This window comes from Scleropages formosus, chromosome 17 (genome assembly GCF_900964775.1).
Source record: "Scleropages formosus chromosome 17, fSclFor1.1, whole genome shotgun sequence".
Taxonomy (NCBI): domain Eukaryota; kingdom Metazoa; phylum Chordata; class Actinopteri; order Osteoglossiformes; family Osteoglossidae; genus Scleropages; species Scleropages formosus.
In genome coordinates this window covers 496,572-522,324 of record NC_041822.1, presented here as the reverse complement: position 1 = coordinate 522,324, position 25,753 = coordinate 496,572, and the positions used below count along the sequence as shown (strand labels likewise).

Here is a 25,753-nt window from a genome sequence, read left to right as displayed (position 1 = left end):
ATTCTACACTGTCAGAACTGCTCAGCCCATACAGGGTTGCAGGAGCCTAACCCGGCAACACAGGGCATAAGGCTGGAGGGGGAGGGGACACACCCAGGATGGGATGCCAGTCCATCACAAGGCACCCCAAGCACAGCTTGAACCCCAGACTCACCAGAGAGCAAGACCTGGTCAAACCCACTGTGCCACTGCACCACCATGCTACCACACCCCCCATGTTTAGTATTCTATTGCCAAAGAAATTCTTCCTATCAATCATTTCTTTTGTACCAAGAGGACTGCAAAATTCTCTAATTTTTCAAATTTTTCTCATTTTTGTACAGTAGAATGCTTATCATGAAAATACAATAAGGATTAAGCCTTCTTCATTGAACAATAAACACAATATAAGGATGCTTTCTATTCTATTGTGGCCTAGGCTATTTCACAGACCAGACGTGACCCAGCATGTCTCATAATTACGTGTAGAAAAGGGTCAAAATGTCTGTAGAAAAGCTAGATCAAAAAATTTACTATATATAGGGGTATACTTTAGGCTAACCATATTCTAATATTAAAAACCTAATTGTATTTTTTCATCTTAACTTGTTAACATGTGTGCAGCACATGTCTATCGACATGGTTCTTTTTTTAGTTTTTCTTCATTTTTCCTCAGTGTGTTGGTCATCATTTACAAATCTTGCCCCAAACGTGTGATCTCATCTACCAGGAAGTCCACATCTTCTCTGGTGGTGGCTGGGTTGGAGAAAACACATCGGAAGAAGTTTGGCTTCTCTCCAAGTGGCTGGTACCCAACCATCACCATTCCCTCTTCCATCATCTTGGTTTTTATCTTAGGTGCCACCTGTACATAAAGTGACTATTATCATTAACAATATTTTATGTCTTTTATCTAAAATGGTTAATGTCACCAATAACAGTGCTGGATATTTCATTGAAATCATTTGGGTTTAAAGCTACAGAAGGGCCCTTACTGTGCCTTCCTAATGCTCTTAATCTGCCTAAAAATGCTCGGATCTGGCATAACATTATATAAATTTATTTGTTCAGCAAAGCTTTTTCTCCAAAGTGAGGTAGAATGATTAGTATTTTGCTGACACCATTATTCAAGCTGACTGACACTGTTAGGTACACCACACTAAACTTCCGACATTCATTCACACATTTATACTGTACAGCAGAGCAATTTAACGCAACTATTTAACAATTTAGCCACTGAATCAGAGATGCAGTGGTCTACAGCTGATCCCAAAAGCATGGGGCACAAAGCTATATAGGGTTCCCACTGTACAGGATGCCAGCCAATTGCAGGGTAGTCTCACATATACGGACGCACAGTTTGAGCACTTTAGCATCGCCAGTTTACTTGAAACGCATTTTTGGAGTAATTACGGGCGTAAACTGAAGCACCTGGAGAAAACCCACACAAAATATTTCACACGCCTAAAACTACCAGAGTTAAAAAAATCTTGTAAATATATTTGGATTTTGTCTTTGTCCTTGTAAATATATTTTGGCTTTGGTATGAGATTCTTTCTGCGTTATTTTAGAGCTTGTGATTTTACTGTATACCTGTGAAGTACTCTTGGCAAGGAGGAGTTGACATAGCCTGCAGTTTAGCAAAATAATCATTGAGAAAACTGATTAAGAATGTAAGGTTCACCAGCATCATGCAATACTGTAAATGCAGCATTAGACTACAGTACCTCATGTAGTTTCTTGTTCCACTCCAGGCCACGGGACATCTTTCTTAGGCTATGTGGAATGTACCAGAAGCAGACGTTGCTGTGTTCCGGCTTGGAAGTAAGATTGAAAACATGAAACATGTTATGACCATTTTTTAAAGCCGTATATGTAATGTCCAACACTTCTCCATTACTTAAAACTGAGTTAAAATGTACTTAACAAAACATTTAATTTAATCCAGCATTTGTGAGTTACGGTATGATCCACTCTGTTGCAAAAATGAATGAATGAAATCTTACTTTGTTTTTAAAGACAAGCTCAAAGTCAGCTCTGTTCTCCAGTTTGTTGAACAGATAATCAGCATTTTCTAAACACTGGTTAACTTGGGACCCAAAACCCTCAGAACCCTGTAAAACAGTAATGATTTTTGTTAGGAAATGTATCATTAAAATAAAGCGTACTTTTTGCCAATACAGTATAAACATGAAGAAGAGAATAATATAAATATTTTTTGGGAAAAATTCTGATCTTCTAGTAGTGAGTCATGTTGTGTGCTCTGCAGAAAAGTTTCACACTCTTCCAATAACCTGATGGTTTGACCAGGTTTATGCAAAGCGTCAAAAAAGTATGCACTTGCCCTTTTTTCATTTGAGTCTCCCTATATATTTATATTTAAGTCTATTATTGGCTCTGGATTCATTACTTCTCTCCAAGCTTAAACCTTTCATGGTCCTTGCTTCATATTCTGTAATTCTTCAACAGAACAAACTGTGAGTTCCCTGAAAGGTTTCTGTCTGAAACCTGCCCCCACAAGTTCTCTCACCTTGGCCTTCCACATGAGCCACAGCTTGAAAACATCCACGTGCCGACCGCATTGGATGGACTTGTCCCCCGTGTCATAGGCAACATCATAGTGTTTGTCAGGTTGGAACAGGTACTCGGCGCAGAGCTGGTTACAATCCTGTAGAAGCCCCTGGAACCAGGTGGGGGAGTGGGGTGGGGTGTTGTGGTGCATCAGTGTGTTTGGGATGACTGGGGAATGAACTGTGACCAAGTCCAGCAAAGGGCAAGTGCACACACTCTCACACACGTAAGCCAAGGAGGTAGCAGAATTCAAATACGAATACACTAACATGAACATGACTCCCTCAAACAATTTACAAAATTATACACAATTTGAGAAAATGATTTAATATTATCTTTAACTTTCAGAGTTCTCTGACTCAAAAGCAGAACAAAAAAACAGGTACAATCAAAAAACCAGATATGATCAATCCATTCTATTCATAATTAATAACCACTTGTCCAATGCAGGGTTGTGGTGATTCAGACTCTGTCCTGGGAGCATAAGGTTTGAAACAGGGTGCCAACACAGGGTAATCACACACACAATTTTTCATACACAAACACTCACATGCACACATGCTATGAGTAATTTAGAATCACCAACTCATGTGAATCATGTTCTTTAGACTGTGGGAGAAAACCCATGCTATCATGTAGAAAACAAGAACACCCCAGACTGACATATTTGAATCCACAGCCCAGGAGCTCTGAGGCACCAGTGATACTTCATGTCTCACTTTGCTTCCCAATCCGTATGAGCTTTCGTCAATGCAGGTATTGCCATTGCCTTTACTTGTAACTTTATCCACTTAGAATGCTTTTTAAAACATAAAATATATTATCTATATACATTGCAATACAAGGCGGCACAGTGGTGCAGTGGGTTGGACCAGGTCCTCCTCTCCGGTGGGTCTGGGGTTCGAGTCCTGCTTGGGGTGCCTTGCGGCGGACTGGTGTCCCGTCCTGGGTGTGTATCCTCCTCCCCCTCCGGCCTTATGCCCTGGGTTGCCGGGTAGGCTCCGGTTCCCCACGACCCCGTATGGGACAAGTAGTTCAGAAAATGTGTGTGTATGCATTGAAATACACAATATGCAAGGCTCTCCAAGTGGGACTTGAACCCCAGACCCACTGGAGAGCAGGACCTGGTCCAACCCACTGCACCCCCCTACATTGCAATATATAATATTTTTATTCCATACCTTTGAAAATGTATATTGCATAGCTGGTTCTTGTAAGAAAAAATAGGTTAGGCACTTCACTGGACAGTGCATCACTTTGATGTTCTACACCAACACTGACAGGCAGAAAATCTTCTGTATTTAAAGGTTAGTCCTTTGAATGCCCTCTTCTTCCAGTGATGTGACATACTGATCTAGAGACTGAAATTTGATGGTGCCTTTCCAATAACTTTGCTCAGCCATTATTAAACTGAAATGTTACAATTTGTTAGTGTTCTTGTGTGGCTGTGATTGATGGTCAATGAGAATAGATGTAAAAGAAGAGCATCCTCTTTTGAAATGTGGTGCTGTAGAAGGTCATGAAAAATACCTGGAATGAGTTTGTAAGAAATGAGGAGGCAGGTAAAAGAAAAGGTTTGCAGCACCATCCTCCTCCAGAAAGCAGCAGACAGAAGAAACAAGTACTGTAGCCACCTTATGAGCAGAGCAGAAAATGACTCACTTTTGCCCCGGGTCTTGCAAGACATCGTAGAAGGACAAAGAGGGAGGGCTGGAAGGGGAATACAGCAATAAAACAATATACATGGAAAACATCTCAAAATGGGATGACTGCAGTGATTGAGGAAACCTACACTTCACGAGAGACCAAAAAGCATAGGGGAGAATGGCCAACAACCTCTGCACATGAGAAGTCACCTAGATGAATGGATTGAAGGACAGATGGTCGAATGGTGCAATTAAAGCACAAAAGTTAAAAGTTAAAGCAATCCAAAGACTGGGACTAGAAGTACAGTAGGACTATATGTAGTGCTGCTGTCTCACAGCTCCCAAGCTGTGGTTTTGACTCTGGGTTTGAATCTGGATCTGGAATATGAATAGAGGTGAAAGCTTCACCAACCAGCCAAGATTAACACATCAGCTCTCTCTGGAGTGAACAGAAATTGTGCAGTTGTCCCTTATAACAGTTACACTGTTATATATGATTATATATGATTCCCTTAAGTGTTTAAGATGAACATCTGAGAATGGAATATGTCACAACATGCCTTGGTAGAGGAGGGGCACTGTGGCGCAGTGGGTTGGACCAGGTCCTACTCTCTGGTGGATCTGGGGTTCGAGTCCCCCTTGGGGTGCCTTGCGATGGACTGGCATCCTGTCCTGGGGGTGTTCCCTCCCCCTCCGGCCTTACGCCCTGTGTTTCCAGGTAGGCTCCGGTTCCCCGCGACCCCGTATGGGACGAGCGGTTCCAAAAATGTGTGTGTGTGTGTGTGTCTTGGTAGAAATGCCTACTACACATTTCTTAGTTTTGGAAGATTCACATTTTGTCTGGGTGAGAAGTGCAGATATTTAATGAAAGTGACACAGGTCATGCTCACATGTCTAACTGGTAGATTTCATCATGCAGTTGAGAGGTAACTTCAGTGTATTAAAGGGGTTATTTTCATTATCATTTTGACAGAGTAATCTTGTTATGCATAAATGAAATCTTAAAAACAATGTCTTTAAATTTTTTTTGGAAATATGTTTTGTGTTGTGATCATAGATTTCTATGCCTATAAAGCAAAGCAACTGAAACAATAAAATAAAGTTTTTTTGTATCATCTTTGACCAAATATCTTACCACTGGGGAGAAAAATTGTCAATGACTGTCATGACAGAGAGGAGACTGGTGCAAGTACACACCAACACACACACACACACACACACACACACACACACAGACACACACACACACACACACACTGTCTGAACCACTTGTCCCATAGGGGTCGCGGGGAGCCGGAGCCTAACCCAGCAACACAGGGCGGAAGGCTGGAGAGGGAGGGGACACACCCAGGACAGGCTGGTGAAAGTAGAATTCTGCATTTGCAAATTTTTATGCTATAGAAACAACAAAACAATGGGAGGGACAGTAGAAAGTGCTGACTATGGGGACAGCTAGTAGTGTAGTGGTTAGCGCTACCACCTTTTGACCCAAAGGTCGCAGATTTGGTACCCACCTCTGACTGCAGTACCTTTGAGCAAGGTACTTATCCTCAATTGCTCCAGTAAAAATTACCCAGCTATATAAATGGGTAAATGATTGTAAGCATATAATAATTGTGACCTTAACATTATAAGTTGCTTTAGAGAAAAGTGTCAGCTAAATGAATAAATGTAAATGAATATGGTATACAGTTAATGAGAAAGTGTCCTTCTATAACAAACATTTCCACTGTCTGGTAGATGATTGATTGTTTTGAAATACAGTATATGAATTGGTTTCTGCTTTAGCTGTCTCATTGAAGGAAGCAACTGATTTATGTAACAGCTGGTAATACAGTGGTTAGAACTGCCTTTAGACCCCAAGGTGTCACAGTAACACTTTAGAATAGTGTTCCATACTTCATAGGTAATTAATAGGTAGTTATGCAGGAACTAGCGCAGTGGGTTGGACTGGGTCCTGCTCTCCAGCAGGTCTGGGGTTCGAGTCCCACTTGGGGTGCCTTGCGACGGACTGGCGTCCCATCCTCGGTGTGTTCCCTCCCCCTCCGGCCCTACGCTCTGAATTGCCGGGTAGGCTCCGGTTCCCTGCGACCCCATATGGGACAGGCAGTTCAGAAAGTGTGTGTGTGTGTGTGTATGCAGGAACTAATGCAGAACTAATGGGTACTGCTTCGTTAACACTGGTAGAGGACATAAAAGGTTCAAAATACTCTGACCAACCTACTGAAGTAAAAGAATAATCTGAAAATTGTATTATTAATAATAAACAGGATCATAAATAGCCTGTTTATTGCAATAGGTACTTGTACATGACTGTTGATTTGTAGTTAATTCATAGTTCTTTTAAATGAGCCTCAGTTAATGTGCAGGAGGCTTACAACATTTAATAGTTATTAGTAACTACTAAATGAGTAAAAATTATGTAATCGTCAGTACTACAGGATTTAATAGTTATTAGTAACTATTACATAACTAATAATTAACTGTTACTGCAAACATTGCCTACTGATTAGTTAGTCACTCTTCCTTATTAGTTATCAGTAGTTACTGCAGTGTTAATGAAACAATACCCATTAGTTCTGCATTAGTTCCTGCATAACTATCCATGAACTACCTATGAAGTATAGAACAGTATTCTAAAGTGTTACCTCTTGTCACTGGAAGTCTGGTTGTGCTTGGATAAAATGGATAATTGGATAATGAGGAAACCCCAAACCTTGTTATTCTCATCATCCGTATTAATCTCAAATAGAACTTTCAGATGTAAAGTAGTACATGTCTTTTAACTTGCTAGTGAGCAGGTGACACCTCCTGTTCAGGATGATATACTGCAAAAAAGTCCCAGAATTGAATGTGCTACTTATACATATGCAAAATCAGTCAGTCATGGAGTTTCCATTCAACATGACAAAGATTGTGAAACAGGATTCTTCTGGTTTGGAAAAAACAAAACTTGAGGCACATATGCAGCATATGAACAAAGCCACTTAGCTTAAAAATTTTAAGTGTTTTGCATCTAACATGACATTTATAATTTCGTATGAAATAATATCCTTTGAGTAAGAACCTCTCCGAAGCCCAAATATATACATAAATAAAAGCCTGCTTTCACTCATTTAGCTGATGTGTTTCTTCAAAGCTTCTTACAATGCTAAGGTTACAATTATTACAAGCACTTACCCATTCATACAGCTAGCTAATTTTTAGTGAAGCAATTTAGGGTAAGTACTTTGCTTTAGGGTACTGAAGGCAAAGGTGGGGATTGAACCTAAAACCTTTAGACCTAAGGCAGTAACCCTAATCACTACACTACCAGGTGTCTCCTTATCAGCAACTCCTTCAAAGTAATGATGCTACAATTTCTACTGACTTTCTGCTGCAGTGAAAGAGAATTTAAAGGATTGGATGGGCGCATAAAAGGAAAGTTCGGGGTGCAGTCAGCTGTGGAACCTTGTTCAGCCCCGCCCCCGGTCACGCCACGCCACGCCACGCCACGCCACGCCACGCCACGCCACGCCACGCCACGCCACGCCACGCCACGCCACGCCACGCCACGCCACTCCACTCCACTCCTCTCCTCTCCTCTCCTCTCCTCTCATTCTCCTCAACCTCTTGCTTGTCTTTTCAGATTACAGCTTTCAGACTGTCCCTTCAACAGCATATGTTCATCAGTGACCCTTTGCTTGTCTTGTGACCATGTCTTTCAGATTTCCCCTTATGAAACCTTCCTGTGCTCCGGGCTTGGGTCCAGCGCTTCCGCTCCAGGTGGACACCCTGACATAGAGTGTGATTTAATATATAAATATTAAACTGATAGTGATAGCATATTAGACAAAGCATTATACATTTTGATTTTACAGACTTTGATTACTTGCAAAAATTTATTGCCAGGATTAGTCTCCCTGTTTTTTTTTTTTTTTTTTTAAATTTCATTTACTATGATTAAACTTTGGTGTGCTTCAGAGCTTAGGTTTGCTTTAAATGTGTTGAAGACAGCTGGTAGCACAGGTAGTTAGAGCTGCTGCCTTTGGATGCTAATTCAACCTTAGGCTGCAGTACCCTTGAGCAAGGTACTTACTCTAAATTACTCCAGTAAAACTACCCAGCTGAATAAACAGGTAAATAATTGCAGATAGTTTAACATTACAACATGCTTTAGAGAAAAGTATCAACTAAATGAACAAATCTACTGTAATAGAGGTCCTTATATAAAGGAGGTTACTTCAGTAATGAGACCTTATCAAATAAGGTGTTGAGTTATTATTTTCCAGGTAATTGATTTTGTCCACCGGCTGCCTTGGCACCTGCCACCTGGCTTACCTTCTGCCTCATGAGGATGACTGAACACTGTAGAGGAACTCCCATCATTTTGTGAGGGTTCCATGTCACAGAAGATGCTCTGATGAAAGTGAAAGCATAACAATGTTCAACTGTAAGTCTATCATTACACATTACACAGTAATTACAAATCATACATTACATGTCATTCACAAAGCGGGACATTAGAAGTTTGGGGCAACAGGTGGTGATAGCGCTATTACCATCAGATCAAATTATCTAACTTCAGATGTCGCTTGTACTACCAAAAAACAAGGTACTTACCCCTATTTACTCCAATAAATATTACCTAGCTGTATAAATGGGTAAAAATTTGTAAGAACACACACAATGTCTAAAACCGCTTATCCCAAGCAGGGTCGCAGCAAACAGGAGCATAACCTAGGAACACAGGCCACATGGTCAAAGGGAACAAACCCCAGATAGGATGCCAGTCTGCCACAAGGGAGCCCAAGCAGGACTCAAACCCCAGACCCACCATACAGCAGGCCCTGACCAAAACCACTGTGCCATTGTACTACTGCGTGCTTCCTTTCTAAGTCGCTTGGTATAATATACCTTTGTAAAAAAAGGCATCAGTTGAATGAATAAATGTAAATTGATTCTGTAAATTCATTTAATGGTGATTCTTTTATTTTATTTATTTCTTTTTTTGAGAAAGGCCGATGCAATGGAGACCACAGTTACTTTCCTTGTTTCTTCTTTTCATTGTAAACACCTTTTTTAAAATCCCTGTTTTCAAGGGGGGACAGGGTGTGGTTGCACAGCGGCGCAGTGGGTTTGGCTACATCCAGCCCTCTGGCAGGTCTGCGGTTCGAGTTCTGCTTGGGGTGCCTTGTGGTGGACTGGCAGACTGGCATCCTGCCTGGGGAGTGTTCCCCTCCAGCCCTGTGCTGCTGGGCTGGGATCTGGCTTGCCCTGACCTCACTGGGGACAAGTGACTTCAGATTGTGTGCGTGTGTGTTTTGAATGGTTCCTCAGCAGACTATAATCTTTAAATACAGTGTGCCATTTAATGCAGTACAACAGTCCAGAATATTCTGTAGTTTCAAGATTTTTTTTTCACTCTGCAGAATTCAGTAGGAGTGTTTTTACATATTAACGGTTTAAATGGAATGCTTAAATATCAAATTCAGAAAAAACCTAAAAACAGTCACTTTCTTTTTTGTTATTTAACATTGGAGGGGAACACAGTGGCACAGTGGGCTTGGCTGGGTCCTGCTCTCTGGCAGGGGGCTTGTGATGGACTGGTGTCCTGTCCTGGGTGTCCACACACACACACACACACACACACACACACACACACACACACACACACACACACACACACACACCATCTAAACCGCTTGTCCCATATGGGGTCGCAGGGAGCCAGAGCCTAATCCGGCAACACAGGGCACAAGGCTGGAGCGGGAGGGGACACACCCAGGATGGGACACGAGTCCATCGCAAGGCACCCCAAGCAGGAATCGAACCCCAGACCCACTGGAAAGCATCGATCCAATCCACTGCACCACCATGCCCCCCTCATTGGAAATCACTTTGGAGAAAAGCAACTGCTAAATAAATAAATGTAAATGTAATGTGAATGTATTAAACATTGTGACTATGAAGGAGTTTAAATTTTAAATAATATCTGGAGCCAATTTAATAATCAAATTAGCACATATATGCTTTACTATGGAAGAGGTTAATCAGGGGTCCATAATAGACAAAGTCTTGGGGGAAGCAGGTAGCATGTTAAAGCCACTGCCTTTCACTTAAAAGACTCAGGTTCAAATCCCACCTCTTGCTGCAGTACTCTTAATCCAGATCCTTATCCTGAACTGATACAGTAAAAATGACTGAGCTTTATGAATGGATACAGCACTATTATTAGCTTATCATTGTAAAATTGTATGTGAATGTTTGTGTACCTTACAAAAAAAATGTAGGAAGGTTATCAGGATTTATCTATCCTGCATTTTTTGCATCTACTTGAGTGATGAACATCGGTCTATCAAGCGAAAAGTAACAAAGTAGGTTTTCTTAAGAATCAAATGTCTGCAACTATGTCTCTTTCTCAGTGTAATGCACAAATTGTATTTTTGCTGAGAAAATTTTGGAGAAAAGCATCTGCTAAATGAAGAAATGTAAATGTAATGTAAAATTCTTAGAAAAAAATTCCACACAAGTATCAGATAAAGAAACAAATGCAAACGGAGACTTTTCATGTACCACAGAATTAACCATTGATTTTCACTCAAAATACCTAACCAGCTGATTGTCATTCAGCTAGTAAGAGTTATGAAGAAGACCAGCACAGTCTGGATCTCAGATATCAAAGCTCCTGAACCCTGAGTTACACCTCTGTATTCAGGCTCTCACCTCTCAATCCCTTGCAGTTTTCCAGCATGCTTCCTGGACATGAGCAGACCCCCACCCCATGCAGCCTGTAGGGGAATGTGAGCACATGTGGGGAAGTGTGCGAATGTGAGGAAGGGCAAGGAAAGATGAGGAAATGCAGGAAAATCTGTGGAAGTATGGGGAGTACCAGGAAAACTGGTGAAAAGTGAGGAAATATGGAAGTCTTCATAAGAACAGGAATAGATGAGCAAATGTGGGGTAAGTCTTAGAAAGCTTCTGGAAAAATTGAGAAATGCGGCAAGTGCAAGTGAAATTTGCAGAAGTCTTTGAAAGAGTGTGAAAAGACAAAAATTAAAGCAAATCTTAAGAAATAATGAGATGTCTGAGGAGGTGTAAGAAAAGCAACGTAAGCAAGACTTGAGTTTTCTGGAAATCACTGTCTAACAAATTTAAAAATGTTGGTATATCATTTAATCATATCACAGTATGTTATGATTTACGACATGTCTAGTCTATATCATTAAAAAATGTTACCCCTTTAATCAAACATTTTCCCCTTCATCTTTCTCCCTGTTTGCATTTAATCATTCATTTTAAATCAAGTAATTTATATAATTATAATATGATTATATTTGAAAATCTCTTCTTGTAATCCAAATTAAGTTGTTATTAAGCATCACTTAAGATCACATTATACTTTCATGAAGATCATTGTTGCTGGATAAACTAAATAAATAAACTACAAACTAGTTTGAATAGGACAAACTGGATAAACTAACACATTATAAACTTTGTACTGATTCTAAATACAAACTGCTTTTAGATTGTAAAAGGTTACAATATATTGGCTCCTTATCAGCATGACTTTTCAGATAGGTCTTAAAAACATTCAGTGCTGGAGCTACTCCATACTTTTCTCCCCGTGTTATTGTTGATTTTGTCATAGAATTTATTCTATCCATAATTAGTAATGGACAGGAAAATGCTAAAAGTGATGGAAATCCCCAGTAAAAGCAGGGGGTAATGGCTCTTTTTGGAGGTATTTTGAAACATGACTCCACATTCATGAAAAGACAGATAAGAGAGCAGCTTAAGTTGAGTAAATTGAGGTGGAGCTTAGCCCATCCCATTGTCATGGCTAACAGAAGAGAAGTAGTAGAAGCTGGGAGTAACCGTAATATGTGACATTCCCAGGATTCTCTCAGATATTACTTAGAAAGGATAAAACCTATTAAATGCATACATCAACATGCATCCAGAGCCCATGCCTCTCACAGATTTCAGCAATTTCATTGAGTGGATCAAAGGCACCATAGACAGTAGTTCCTGCTGTGGCATTGATGTAGAATGGCACCAAGCCCTGAGAGGAACACAGAAGGGTTTGCGGAGTTAACTTGACACACTCACACACACACACACACACAGAAGTGACTGCTGCATTGTATATCACTGAAGGCAGCCCAACTAATGGAACATATTGCCAATACTACCCCCAGGACTTGGGACTTTTTTGAAGGTTTCGGCACAAAACATGCATTAAATAACATTGTATACCCTAAACAGAGAGAAAGTTTTCTGCTGCATGAAGATAAAAAATTAAATATATAAAACATAAAAATTAAATATAATGATATATAATGAAATATAATGAAATAATCTACTGTATCATACTAGATATTGCTAGTGGTTAATGATCATACATATCTCTTTGATCAGATTTGTTTTAACAACGCATTATAAACATACAGTCTAGTTTAAGAAAAGTAATTTGACAAAATCGTAAGTAGAAAAAACATGCAAACATACCTTTGCTTTTGCCCTGATGATGCCTGATTTTAGTTCTGAGGTTATCATTTTGCCTCTTCAATGGAAAAAAATAAATATTTTCCATAAACATAAGTAGCATTCAGTTGATGTTAGTGAAATACACACACACATTTTCAGAACCGCTTGTCCCTCACAGGGTCACGGGAAACCGGAGCCTACCCGGCAACACAGGGCGTAAGGCCGGAGGGGGAGGGGACACACCCAGGACGGGACGCCAGTCCATCGCAAGGCACCCCAAGCGGGACTCGAACCCCAGACCCACCGGAAAGCAGGACTGTGGTCCAACCCACTGCGCCACCGCACCCCCTGTTAATGAAATACTAATTCACAAAAGAACTTTAAAGGCTTTTGCTGTAGTTTGGGCCCAGATACTTTCAATGTTTTCTTACCTCTCATCACATTTTACAAGGAACACATTTTCTATTCCGATTCCAAGAACTCCTGCTGCCTTTCTGATAGAGTAGTGACTCTAAAGAAAAAAAGAAATACATGAGAACAAGTAATATGTCATTCATTACTTTACATCATGAGCTAAGTAATACTAATACAATAGTAAAATATAGGAAATTCATTAAAATTTTGAATGTTTGTAACATTTCTGCATTTTATTTGGAATTAATGAATTCTGAAATATACCTAATCATTGTCCATTTGGCAAAAAAAAATCTGTACAACACAGAAGTCACATGCCTTTGTTCACTTGGCTATGTAACAGAAATTACATAAGTAATTAGGAAATTGCATGTGACATAGGCTAATGTTTCTTTATTAATTTTCAGTTACAATAGAATGATTCTCATAAAATCACATAATCTTTTTGGCTGAAGTACCTTTTTAAGTAGAATTTATGTGTATCTGTACATGATTAAATTTTGCTAGAAACACATTTACATAAACGACCTGGCAATCTATCAGTCTGAGGAAGCTCAGCTACCAAAATGTCAGGAATTACGTGTTCAGAGGTGAATAATGCCAGTCTTGGAATCACTGCCATTCCATGCATCTTCACCTCAGGGAAGTAACTGTACCGAGCCAGCAAGATGCTGTACAGGTTGGACATGGAACCACCTGCAGTAAAGGTTATGCAGCATCACACCACAGTGGAAATAGAAACTCCAAAGGCTATTTTTAAATCTACAGTTCTAGTATTTCCTGCTATTGGACTGACTTACGTGCTGTTTCAGAGGTTCAGCCTGTTTGAAACTAGAATCACACAGGTCAAAGGGATCATAAAGAGAACCTGATGTATAATAAAATCCCAAAGAGATAGTCTCATAATATGTGATAAAAATCACTTATTCATTCAGTCCTCGACTGTGTGGTCGTCATGCTCACACTGCATATGGTTTTTTAGATCCTCAGTGAAGAAAGTTATGTCTGTTTGCACTGCTGCTGAGCACATGTAACCTGTTTCCAGAACTTATCATGCTGTTATGCCATTAAAAAAATGTTGGGACGTAGTCAAAAACAGTACGACCAGATTAATCAGTTGCCACTGACGCTAACATTAAGAACAGGATACTCCTGTACCTGCTTATGAAATCAGAATTTCAGTCTAATGACATAAAAATTGTTACCTCGTGAGAAAATAGGGGTACAACAAAAATGGAAAAAAAATGGTAATTTTTATAAAAACAACATTATGCCTAGTGTGAAGCTCTTGTTAGATTGGTGGAAATCACCGCCTTGTTCTACATGGCTATAAAATACACTGCTTTTTTGGGTGTTTTCACAACTAAAATGTCAGCACAGAGACCACAGAACTGATTAAAGTACGTTTTAAGTTTTAAATATATAAGTGCTCAAGAATCTCCACTGTGGGTGTGTTGGACTTAGAGTGAAGACTTACAGTAAAGTAAATTCACTGCTTTTCAGGTCTAAATTGCAATATATAGTGGTTCATAGATATTTGGTCTAAGAAAGTATCTGTGTAATATGTTTTGAGTACAAATATGGAAACTTGCACTTTTCATTCTATTTCTCTGTAGCACTTCATGGTATGATGGTAGCCAATATTAGGTTCAGAAAGCCATGTTACCATGACAGTCTAGTGTATATGCACTGCTGAATAAAAAATAATTTAAAATCTGCCAGACTCTGCCCCTTAAAGATTAGAACTGCCCACTCTTGGTCTGTGTGGTTTATATGGGTAAACAGGGAATACCAGGGCAAAAAACACCATCTCCTTCCACAGGTGGCCAGCCCACTTTCTCCCGCAATTTCTTCAGCAAAACCTCCTCCATGAGGATGAAAACTGGGGATATTTCAAAAGTGAATCTGAAAAAAAAAGACAATTAAGAATTTAAAAAGTAGTCTATGGGTGATAGGTCAATTGCATGGCACTGATTACAGCTGATTGTCCCAAGTAGGGTCGGGGCAAGCCAGACCCTACCTGGCAACACAGTTCACAGGGCCAAAGGTGGGGGGGAGCACACCTTGGGCAGGATGTCAGTCTGCTGCAAAACACCCCAAACAAGTTTCGAAACCCAGACCCACCACACAGTGGACACAGGCCAAACTCACCAAACCACCATTCCCCCCCATCTGCCAATTAAGAAAGTTAAAATGATTTTAAAATAGAAAGAATACTTACATATTTGTGTTAGCGGCTGATGTGAGCCATTCACCAGCCATGCCAATGATATCAAGCCCCGAGGAGAGCTGGTTGAAAAAACGTGGATGACCTGTCAACCAAAACACACTTAATTATGCCACTATTGTGCACTATTGTGCACAAAGCAGATATTTGCTTTGTTTTTATGCAGTAGAGCATAATACTTATGCAGGGAGTGTTTTTCCAGTCATTATTATTATTATTATTATTATTATTATTATTATTATTATTATTATTATCTTTACAAACTATTTACTTAAGCTTTTTATGGTAAAAATACTTATCGGAAGAAAATGTCTATGTATCTACTGAAATCCAGAAAATGGTGCAAACTTTCAAGGGACTTGAATACTTTTGCAAAGCATATAAACAAACAAACAAACAAACAAACAAACATGTCTGTATATACACACATATACATATTCATACATATGTATATACATGGGGGGTGCGGTGGCGCAGTGGGTTGGACTGGATCCTGCTCTCTGGTCGGTCTGGGGTTCGAGTCCTGCTTGGGGTGCCTTGTGATGGACTGGCGTCCCGTCCTGGGTGTGTCCCCTCCCCCTCCAGCCTTATGCCCTGAGTTGCCGGGTTGGGCTCCGGTTCCCCGCGACCCCGTATGGGACACGTGGTTCAGAAAATGTGTGTGTGTGTGTGTGTGTGTGTGTGTCAAGGTCAGCTTTTTTATCATTCCACCTATAGGTGAGTTACACATACAGGAGAATGAAATTTTGTTTCTCTTTGGACCTTTGTACCACACAGAACATACAGTACAGTATGCTACAAACAAGAAGAGTGCAAATACAGGACAGTGAAGTACACATCATATACACAGAGCATGAGCACTACAGACAGTAAAACACTCGGCACTAGGGACAGTGGCAGGAACTATCGGAGCAGCAATAATACAAAACAAGGGAACAGTATGTGCCGTGTGCTATTTTAAATGAAATGGCATGTGCTATGTTCAAAGTGACTTAGCTGTTTTTCCAAATACAAAAGGAAAAGGATGCACAACTGTTTCATGAGATGAGTGTACGGATGGTCTGGGGTGGGGGATTCATACTGTTGAGGATTTTCACAGCCTGAGGGAAAAAGCTGTTGCTCAGTCTGGGGGGGGTGGCACGAACACTTTTGTACCTTCTGCTGGTTGACAGGAGGACAAAGAGACTATGATGGGGTGGGTTGGGTCAGCTGTGATGCTGAGGGCCTTGTGGCTACACTGTATATATTAGATGTCCTGCAGGGAGGGACGAAGGGTATGATGCATGATGATCCTTCCTACAATGCTCACTATCCATTGAAGGGACTTTCAATCAGAAACCTTGCAGTTCCCAAACCAGGCAGTGACGCAGTTGGTCAGTACGCTCTCAGTGGTTCCTGTGTAGAATGTAATGAGGATAGGTAGGGGGGTTACTTGCCCTCTTCAGGTGCTGCAGGACGTGGGGGCACTGTTGGGCTCTTTTAGTGAAAACTGACGTGTGTGAGAACCAGGTGAAATCCTCAACAATGTGCACTCCAAAGAACTTCAGGCTGCTTACTCGCTTCATAGTGGTGTCGTTGATGGTAAGTATGAGCCTTTCTGAAGTCCTTCGCTTTTCCTTTGTTTAGGGAAAGGTTATTGATTTTGCACCAGTTAGCCAGTTGATTCAGTTCCTCTCTATATGCTGTTTTATCATTGTTGGCAATGAGACCAATCACTGTCGTGTGATCAGCAAACTTGATGATGCTGCTGGACGCGTGTGTTGCGGTGCAGTCATAGGTCAGAAGTGTGAACAGGAGTGGACTGAGCACAAAGTCCTGTAGGGTACCTGCATTCAATATGGTGGCGCTGTAGGTGTGTCTGCCGATCTGGACTGACTGCAGCCTTCCGGTCAGGAAGCCAAGCACCCAATTGCATAGGGAGGTGTTGAGGCCCAACTAACTCAGGTTTATTGTTCAAGATTCAAGACTGAAGAGTTTATTGTCATGTGTACAGTAAACAGTTTGTTACACCGAACAATGAGATTCTTACTCAGTGAATCCTCTCAGCAGCCTATGACATAAATTGTAAGGACATAAGGAAAGAAAAACACAAGAAAAAAACACAATGAGAACAGAGAGGGTAAATCACAAATTACAAAAATTAATAAAATTACTATTAGTGCAAAAATCCAAGAAACAAGGTTATATATGTATATAAAGTGTGCAGTGCGCAATGTAAACATGGAAGTCGTACATGTGCAAAGTCCTGCGGAGGTAGATTGGGTCTATTCACAGTTAAAGAGGGGGTGTGTATTTGTGTACGCAAGGTATGCGGAGGTAGTCTGTGGTCTCTGATGATATTGGCGTTGTGGATGTGTATGTGTGTCTAGGAGGGATGGGGGGTAGTTGACACCTCTCAGGCTCAGAGGGTGAACTGTGTCTGCTGTGATGGGTGTTGTTCACAAGCCTGATGGCCTGTGGGTAAAAACTGTTTTTCAACTTTGAGGTTCTGGCTTTAACACTCCTGTAGCGTCTGCCTGATGGTAAGGATGTGAAAAGGCTGTGCTGGGGATAACTGTTGTCCTTGATGATGTTAGTGGCTCTCGTAATGGTTCTGGCCTGGTATAGGCTCTCCAGTGATGGTAAGGACATTCCAGTGATGGTTCGAGCAGCTTTCACCACTCACTGTAGCGCCTTACGATCCTGTACTGTGCAGCTTCCAAACCACACTGTGATAGAGCTGGTGAGGAGGCTCTCGATTGCACACCTATAGAAGCTTCCGAGGATTCAGCTTGGCATGCCAAATTTCTCAGCCTTCTCAAGAAATGCAGATGCTGACGTGATTTCTTGACCAGATGTGCTGTGTTGTGAGACCAGGTGAGATCTTCAGTAATGTGAACACCCAGGAATCTGAAGCTGCTTACCCTCTCCACCACTGTCTCACCAATATGCAGTGATGAGTGTTGCTACCTCCTTCTCTGTAGATCTATTGTCAACTCCTTTGTTTTGTTGACATTGAGTGAGAGATTGTTGTCATGGCACCACTTCACTAGGTCAGCCACTTCCCTCCTGTATGTCGACTCATCACCTCCCGCTATCAGTCCAATGAATGTCGTGTCCTCAGCAAACTTGATAATGCTGGTGTTGCTCTGGGAGGCCACACAATCATGGGTGAAAAGTGCATGTAGCCCTGTAGAGTTCCTGTGTTTATGGTTATTGACCTGGATGTGTGGTTCCCAATTCTAACGGACTGGGGTCTGCCCGTCAAAAAGTCCAGAACCCAGTTGCAGAAGGTGGGTGGCACACGAAGATTGTGAAGCTTGTTGATGAGCTTCGAAAGTATTATTATGTTGAATGCTGAGCTGTAATCAACAAACAGCATTCGAACATAGCTGTTCATGTTTTCCAGGTGGGTGAGCGCAGTGTGTATTGTTGTGCTGATGGCGTCCTGTGTGGATCTGTTCCATCCATATGCAAACTGGAGAGAGTCCAGAGTGTCCGGAGCGATGGCCTGGATGTACCTCATGACGATTCTCTCGAAGTACTTCATCACTATTGGAGTCAGTGCAACGGGTCAGTAGTCATTGAGGCAGGATGCTTTGTTGTTTTTTGGCAGCAGCAGGATAGTGGTCCTCTTTAAGCAGGTGGGAATTGAGGCTTTTGCAAGGGACAAATTGAATATATCCGTAAAGACAAAGCGCGGTTCAAAACCCCCTTATGACCATAAAATCAAGGTTCTCATTTAACCTGCCCGATATGGGGTCACCGGGGCCCCACCCTGGAGCCAGGCCTTGGGGGGGGGGGGCTCGCATGTGAGCGCCTGGTGGCCAGGTCTATGCCCACGGGGCCTGGCTGGGCTCAGCCCGAAGCCAAGACGTGGAGCTGCTCTTCGGTGGGCTCACCACCTGCCGGAGAGACCGTAAGGGGCCGGTGCGTTGTGATTTGGGCGGTGGTCAGGACCGAGTGCCCGGCCGACCCAAACCTCGGGCACCAACTCTGGCTTTTGGGACTTGGAATGTTACCTCACTGGCGGGGAAGGAGCCTGAGCTGGTGCGGGAAGTTGAGAGATACCGTCTAGATATAGTCGGGCTCACTTCCACTCACCGCTTGGGTTCTGGAACCACTCTTCTCAACCAAGGGTGGACTCTCCAGTATTCTGGCTTTGCCAGGGTGAGAGGCGGCGGGCAGGTGTGAGCTTATTAATAGCCCCCCAGTTCAGCCGCCATGTGTTGGAGTCTACCCCGGTGAACGAGAGGGTCGTCTCTCTGCGCCTTCAGGTCACGGAACGGTCTCTCACTGTCGTTTGTGCTTATCCACCTAATGGCAATGCAGAGTACCTGGCCTTTTTAGAGTCCCTGGGGGGGCGTACTGGAAAGCGCTCCCAGTGGGGACTCTGTTGTTCTACTGGGGGACTTTAACGCCCACGTAGGCAGCGACAGTGACACCTGGAGGGGCATGATCGGGAGGAATGGCCTCCCTGATCTGAACCCGAGTGGTGAGTTGTTATTGGATTTCTGTGCTAGTCACAATTTGTCCATAACAAACACCATGTTCATGCATAAGGGTGTCCATCAGTGCACTTGGCACCAGGACACCCTAGGTGGGAGGTCGATGATCGACTTTGTAGTCGTTTCTTCTGATCTTCGGCCATATGTCTTGGACACTCGGGTGAAGAGAGGGGCTGAGCTGTCAACTGATCACCACCTGGTGGTGAGTTGGATTCGATGGTGGGGGAAAAGCTGGACAGACCTGGCAGGCCCAAACGCATAGTGAGGGTCTGTTGGGAACGTTTGGCGGAGGCCCCTGTCAGAGAGGTCTTCAACTCCCACCTCCGACAGAGCTTCAACCAGGTCCCGAGGGAGACTGGGGACATTGAGTCTGAATGGACTATGTTCCACACCTCCATCGTCGAGGCGGTGGTTCGGAGCTGCAGCCATAAAGTCTCCGGCACCTGTCGCAACGGCAATCCCCGAACACGATGGTGGACACCGGAGGTAAGGGATGCCGTCAAGGTATGGTTCTCAGTCGGAAAAAGGTGGATTGCCCCTTCCGGGTTAGAGGGGAGCTCCTCCCTCAAGTGGAGGAGTTTAAGTATCTCGGGGTCTTGTTCACGAGTGAGGGAAAAATGGAGCGGCAGGTTGACAGACGGATCGGTGCGGCGTCCGCAGTAATGCGGTCATTGTACCGGTCTGTTGTGGTGAAGAGGGAGCTGAGTCGTAAGGCGAAGCTCTCAATTTACCGGTCGATCTACGTTCCTACCCTCACCTATGGTCATGAACTCTGGATCATGACCGAAAGAATGAGATACAAGCGGCAGAAATGAGTTTCCTCTGCAGAGTGGCTGGGTGCACTCTTAGGGATAGGGTGAGGAGCTCAGTCACCCGGGAGGAGCTCGGAGTAGAACCGCTGCTCCTCCGCATCGAGAGGAGCCAGTTGAGGTGGCTCGGGCATCTGTTCCGGATGCCTCCTGGACACCTCCCTGGGGAGGTGTTCCGGGCATGTCCCACTGGGAGGAGGCCTCGGGGCAGACCCAGGACACGTTGAAGAGACTACGTCTCCCAGCTGGCCTGGGAACGCCTTGGGGATCCTCCAGAGGAGCTGGAGGAGGTGTGCAGGGAGAGGGAAGTCTGGGGGACTCTGCTTGGACTACTGCCCCCGTGACCCGGTCCCGGATAAGCGGAGGAAGATGGATGGATGCATGGATGGACATCAGCTAGCACCGATGAGCAGGGATGTTGTCTGGTCCGGCTGATTTCCATGGGTTTGTCTTCCCAAAAGTCTTTGGCACTTTGGCAGATGTGACAATGAGTGGTGGGTTCTGTGTTCCCACCAGTCAGTTTAACACCCAGTGGTTCGTTGTTCAAGACCTCGAAACAGGCAAAGGATTCGTTGATTTTGTCAGGTGTGATGAGGCTGTCAGTGATCTCACCCCTGCTTCTGCTCCAATAGTCTGTGATGTTCTGTAATCCCTGCCACATGCGCCGGGTGTCAGCAATAGTGTAATGACCCTCCAATCTCAGTCTGTATTCCCTCTTGGCAGCCCTAATGGCTCTTCAAAGATCATACCTGGCCTTCTCTTAGTCACTGGCATTGCCTGAGACGAATGCAGTACAGCGGGCACGCAGCATGGATCGAACTTTATAGTTTATCCACGGCTCTTGGTTGGAGTACGTCCGGATCTGTTTGGTGGGCACAGTGTTCTCGATGCAGGTGCTAATGTAACTGGTTACTGCTGACGTGTAGTCATAAAGGTCAACAGTACAGTCCTCACGCATGGCAGCATGCTTAAACACCTCCCAATTAGTGCAGTCAAAGCAGTCCTGATGCACCATATCAGATTCTTCAGACCACACTTTTACAGTTTTACTCACTGGGGGGGCTTGCTTGAGAAGCTGTCTGTATGCAGGGTAGAGAAACACTGAGATGTGATCAGACTGTCCAAAGTGGGGGTCCGGTGCAGTCTTGTATGCGCCCTTCACGTTACTGTACACCTGGTCCAATTTGTTTTTCTCCATTGTAGGGTAATTAACATGTTGGTTATATGTAGGGAGTACATTTTATAAGTTACAGTGGTTAAAGTCGCCTGCGATGATAAACACAGCGTCCAGATGTGCGATTTCTTGTGTGTTTATGGTGTCGTGCAGAATCCCGAGCACTGCCGCGGAGTTCGTGTGTGGCAGGATGTAGACAGCCAGGAGAAATACCGCGGAAAACTCCCTCGGCAGATAAAAGGGCCTGCATTTCACTACTAAAAGTTCCAAATCACTCGAACAGTGTTTACTGACCGTCTGCACATCCGAGCACCACCGCTTATTAATGTACATGCATGTTCCTCCACTTTTATGTTTTCCGGACGCCGCTGTATGGTCCCTACAGTGAATGGAGTGCGTCTGTAGCTGAACCGCCGAGTCTGGAATGTTGTCCGATAACCAGGTTTCTGTGAAGATGAGCGAGCAGCAGTCTCTAATTTCGTGTTGTAATGTGATCCTGGTTCTGAGTTCATCCAGTTTGTTTTCGAGGGATCGGACGTTCGCTAGCAGTAGGCTTGAGAGAGGCGGACGGTTTGCTCGAGCCTTTAGCCTAGCATGTAGCCCACCTCTCTTGCCTCGTCGCTGCTTGGATCACTCTTTACCCCGGCTGCGCTGATGACTCGATTCCGGTGTTGGTGGGCCTCGCGGGTGTGAGCTCGGGCGCAGGAGATAATCCAGGTCAGACAGACTGAAAGTGAGCTCAAATGACTGTTTTCCAATTTGTAGTAATGTTTCCCTGTCATATATAATCAATGCAGAGACTAAGTGTGCTTTTAAGCAGTTAAGAATAAGTAAGCAAACAAGAATAAATGACATAAAACGATGGCTGCTTGAGGAGGAGACGGCTGCCACAGTGGGCGCCATCTTCATAAGATGGTGTAGTAGGATGATTGTGTGATGACTGTAACATCTTCAGTGCAGTCACCAAGTAAGCTGTAAGTAGTCACCGCCTCTGCATATTCTTCCAAGTTTTTCTGCTGGCCATGGGAGGCTGCTTCTCTGAACACATTCCAATCTGCGTGCTCAAAGCATTCCTGTAGAGCCGAGGTAACTCCCTTAGGCCAGACCCTGATCTGTTTCTAAACTGGTTTGGTGAGTTTCAGAAGTGATCTGTAGTCTGGAATTAGCGTAGCAGAGATATGGCCCGAGTATTCTTAGTGGGGCAGGGGAACAGCTTTGTATGTGTGTTTTCCTATCTGTGTAAGTCAAATTTAATGCATTTTCCCCTCTGGTTGCAAAGTTTACATGCTAGTGGAATTTCAGTGGTGAAGTTTTTAAATTGATGAAATTTAAAGGTGAAATTTAAATTTATGACTGAAATCTTCAGTAATGATGAAAAATCCATCGGGGTGTGCTGTTTGCTGCTCAGTAATAGCGCCGTACACTTTACAAGTTAGCACTCGGAGGCAAGTATACAGCCACAATAACAAGAACCGTGAACTGCCTGGGCACATAAGGCCAGCACTTCATGACAACAAACTCTACCATTGATGAACAGTGTTTGTGGATTAAGATATCATTCTTACACCATTTTTTTTGAGGTAAATGCACAAGCCCCATTGCCATTTCTTACCATAGTGATGCCAATACAGTATGTCTGCTCTAAAAGAGGTTAGCTTAGCTTGTCCAGCTGTATAGCCATGTCCGGAATGTTGTCATTTAATCACATCTCCATAAAGACATAAACAACTGTCCTCTATTTTGCACTGGGTTGATTTTTGTAAGTGATTAAACAACTCTTATTACCTAGTGAGCGTACAAGGAATATATATAATCATACATCTGTCAAAGGCATTTGGGCATAATTAAGTCCTCAGATAAGGAGCTGAGAAAAATGGTAAAATTGTTAGCTGTGCACTCATCCTTATAAAAGTACTTTGCTAAGCAAATGAAAACACAAATCTGTAAAATACATTTTTTAAAAAATCTGGTTATATAACTTATGTGGATCGTGTCAGTTATTTCTGAGCACAGCACATGGGATCTCACACACACACAGAGTCTGAAACCACTTGTCCCAACATTGGTCATTGAGTGGAAAGTAACAAACTAGGTTTACTTAGAAATGACATGTCTGCAGCTATGTCTCTTTTTCTTAATGTAATGCACAAATTGTATTTTCACTAGAGATGTATGTTGCTTTGGAGGAAAGTGGGGTCACAGCAAATTGGGGTCTAACCCAGCAACACAGGGCGCAAGGCTGGAGGGGGAGGTGACACACCCAGCATGGGACACCAGTCCATTGCAAGGCACCCCACGCAGGACTTGAACCCCATACTCACCAGAGAACAGGACCCAGCCAAGTCACTGCGCCACCGCTGCGCCACTGCGTCCCCATCCACATAAGACCATTAGATGTCAAAACTAATGGGGCACATAACTGTTGCTCACAGCCTTCATGTATGAAATATGCTTTTCAGAAACTACATTGTGCGCTCCTTCAGCACGAATTCCAGTATTAATACCTTTTAGCAATATTTTCAGTCACAATTTCAATATGTGCACGTGTGAAATATTTCAACTATTCATGTTCCTTTGGAGATGGGGACAACACATCATAATAATAATAGTGCATACCTGTTTTGACCCCATATTTTAATGTGTCCCTGCAATCCACCAGGAGCTGTTCCAGATTTTCCGGCCTATCAGGGAGCTCCAAACTGAATCCCTCGAGGCCTTCCTTAAGTTGGTGAGGATGGTGGAAATCAAGCACTTTGGAGGTACGGTCGAATGTGGAGTTGACGTGTGTGAGAAGAATTTGCACCAGCGCCTGAAGGAATCTGTTTGTGGGTTCCTCTCCAGCAGGGTCAGGAAGCAAGTCTAAGTCAACATTTGGATGACATTGTGAGAACTTTCAGGCTATGTGTATGTGCATTTTAAGTAATTATGGCTAAAAAATAGCTTTAGCAGCTGCAAAGGTATACCAGATTGTTCTGAAACACTACAGTATTTGCCTTTTAAACAGCCATGAAAGTTCAAGCACAGGAAATTTTCAGCCTGTTTAACAACTGAGCTAAGAAAGTTCATTAAAATCATCTCTGAAAAACATTCTTCTAAATTAGCAAACTAATCTATGAAGCTTATCTGATCATCACATTTAGAGAACTGATTGTTGAAACTGAAAATAGAAAGCGCAAACTAGGCCTAGAGATTTTAACTCTATGAATGTCTTTATAAGCATACAAAAGATTCAATGTATATAATACATAGTGTAAGTGCATAGCACATAAGCATTACATATACAGTAAATTAATTTCTGTACCTGCCTTCACTTAATCTTTCTTTGACAGTGTTTGCTCTTTGGCCTCACCTTTGCTGTAGATGCTACTAAAGTCACAGTGTGTAAAGCAGGTTCCAGGTTTCCCATGATGCTCTCTGTTCTCATTGTCATTTCTACTTGTTCTCCACAGCAAGTCAGCTTTGCCCTTCGCCCCAGGGAGTATTTCATTGTTGGTGTCTGGCAAAGGCACCCACAGACCGACACATATACAGAGTTGAAAACACAAAAACACACATAAAGTAAAGAGGCTGAGCAGAGGTTCCGAACATTAAAGTTTCACTTAGTCTCATTCTCACTTATTTTTAGTATATAAATGTTTGTGATTTATTTTGTTTTAATTGTTCAAATAAAATTTATGATTTTGGTAACAGTGAAAATTAGTTTTTATTTACATGCTATATTTCTGCTCAAGTAATCTTCATTAATGTTATGTCTCTGAAAAATAACAATGTAAATAGGTTATATAAAATTCTGTCATACATGTACTATAGCACAAAAATTTTGCCATAAAAATTACTAATACAACACACAATGTATCTTCGTGCCAGTAGAAAAATGGTACATTCTTAAGATTTTCAAAAATTTCAAATCAATTTTTTGTGTGAATATCAGTAAATTAATTAAAACTGAACTCACCAAGAGCTTCCATGGGGTTCAT

At 42.6% G+C, this 25,753-nt stretch overlaps 1 protein-coding gene across 1 annotated transcript; it reads right to left on the bottom strand.

Annotated features, from left to right (window-relative positions):
• Positions 1–666: 666 nt before the first annotated feature.
• Positions 667–25,753, bottom strand: gad3 (glutamate decarboxylase 3). Its single transcript, XM_029259696.1, has 15 exons — positions 25,732–25,753; positions 25,126–25,272; positions 24,393–24,635; positions 15,301–15,391; positions 14,872–14,984; positions 13,660–13,775; positions 13,097–13,176; positions 12,687–12,741; positions 12,124–12,240; positions 10,902–10,966; positions 8,517–8,595; positions 2,510–2,659; positions 1,986–2,093; positions 1,707–1,796; positions 667–844 (listed from the first exon to the last, which is right to left on the bottom strand). Exons 1-15 carry the CDS (start codon positions 25,751–25,753, stop codon positions 671–673), a joined length of 1,650 nt encoding a protein of 549 aa, XP_029115529.1. The 3' UTR covers positions 667–670.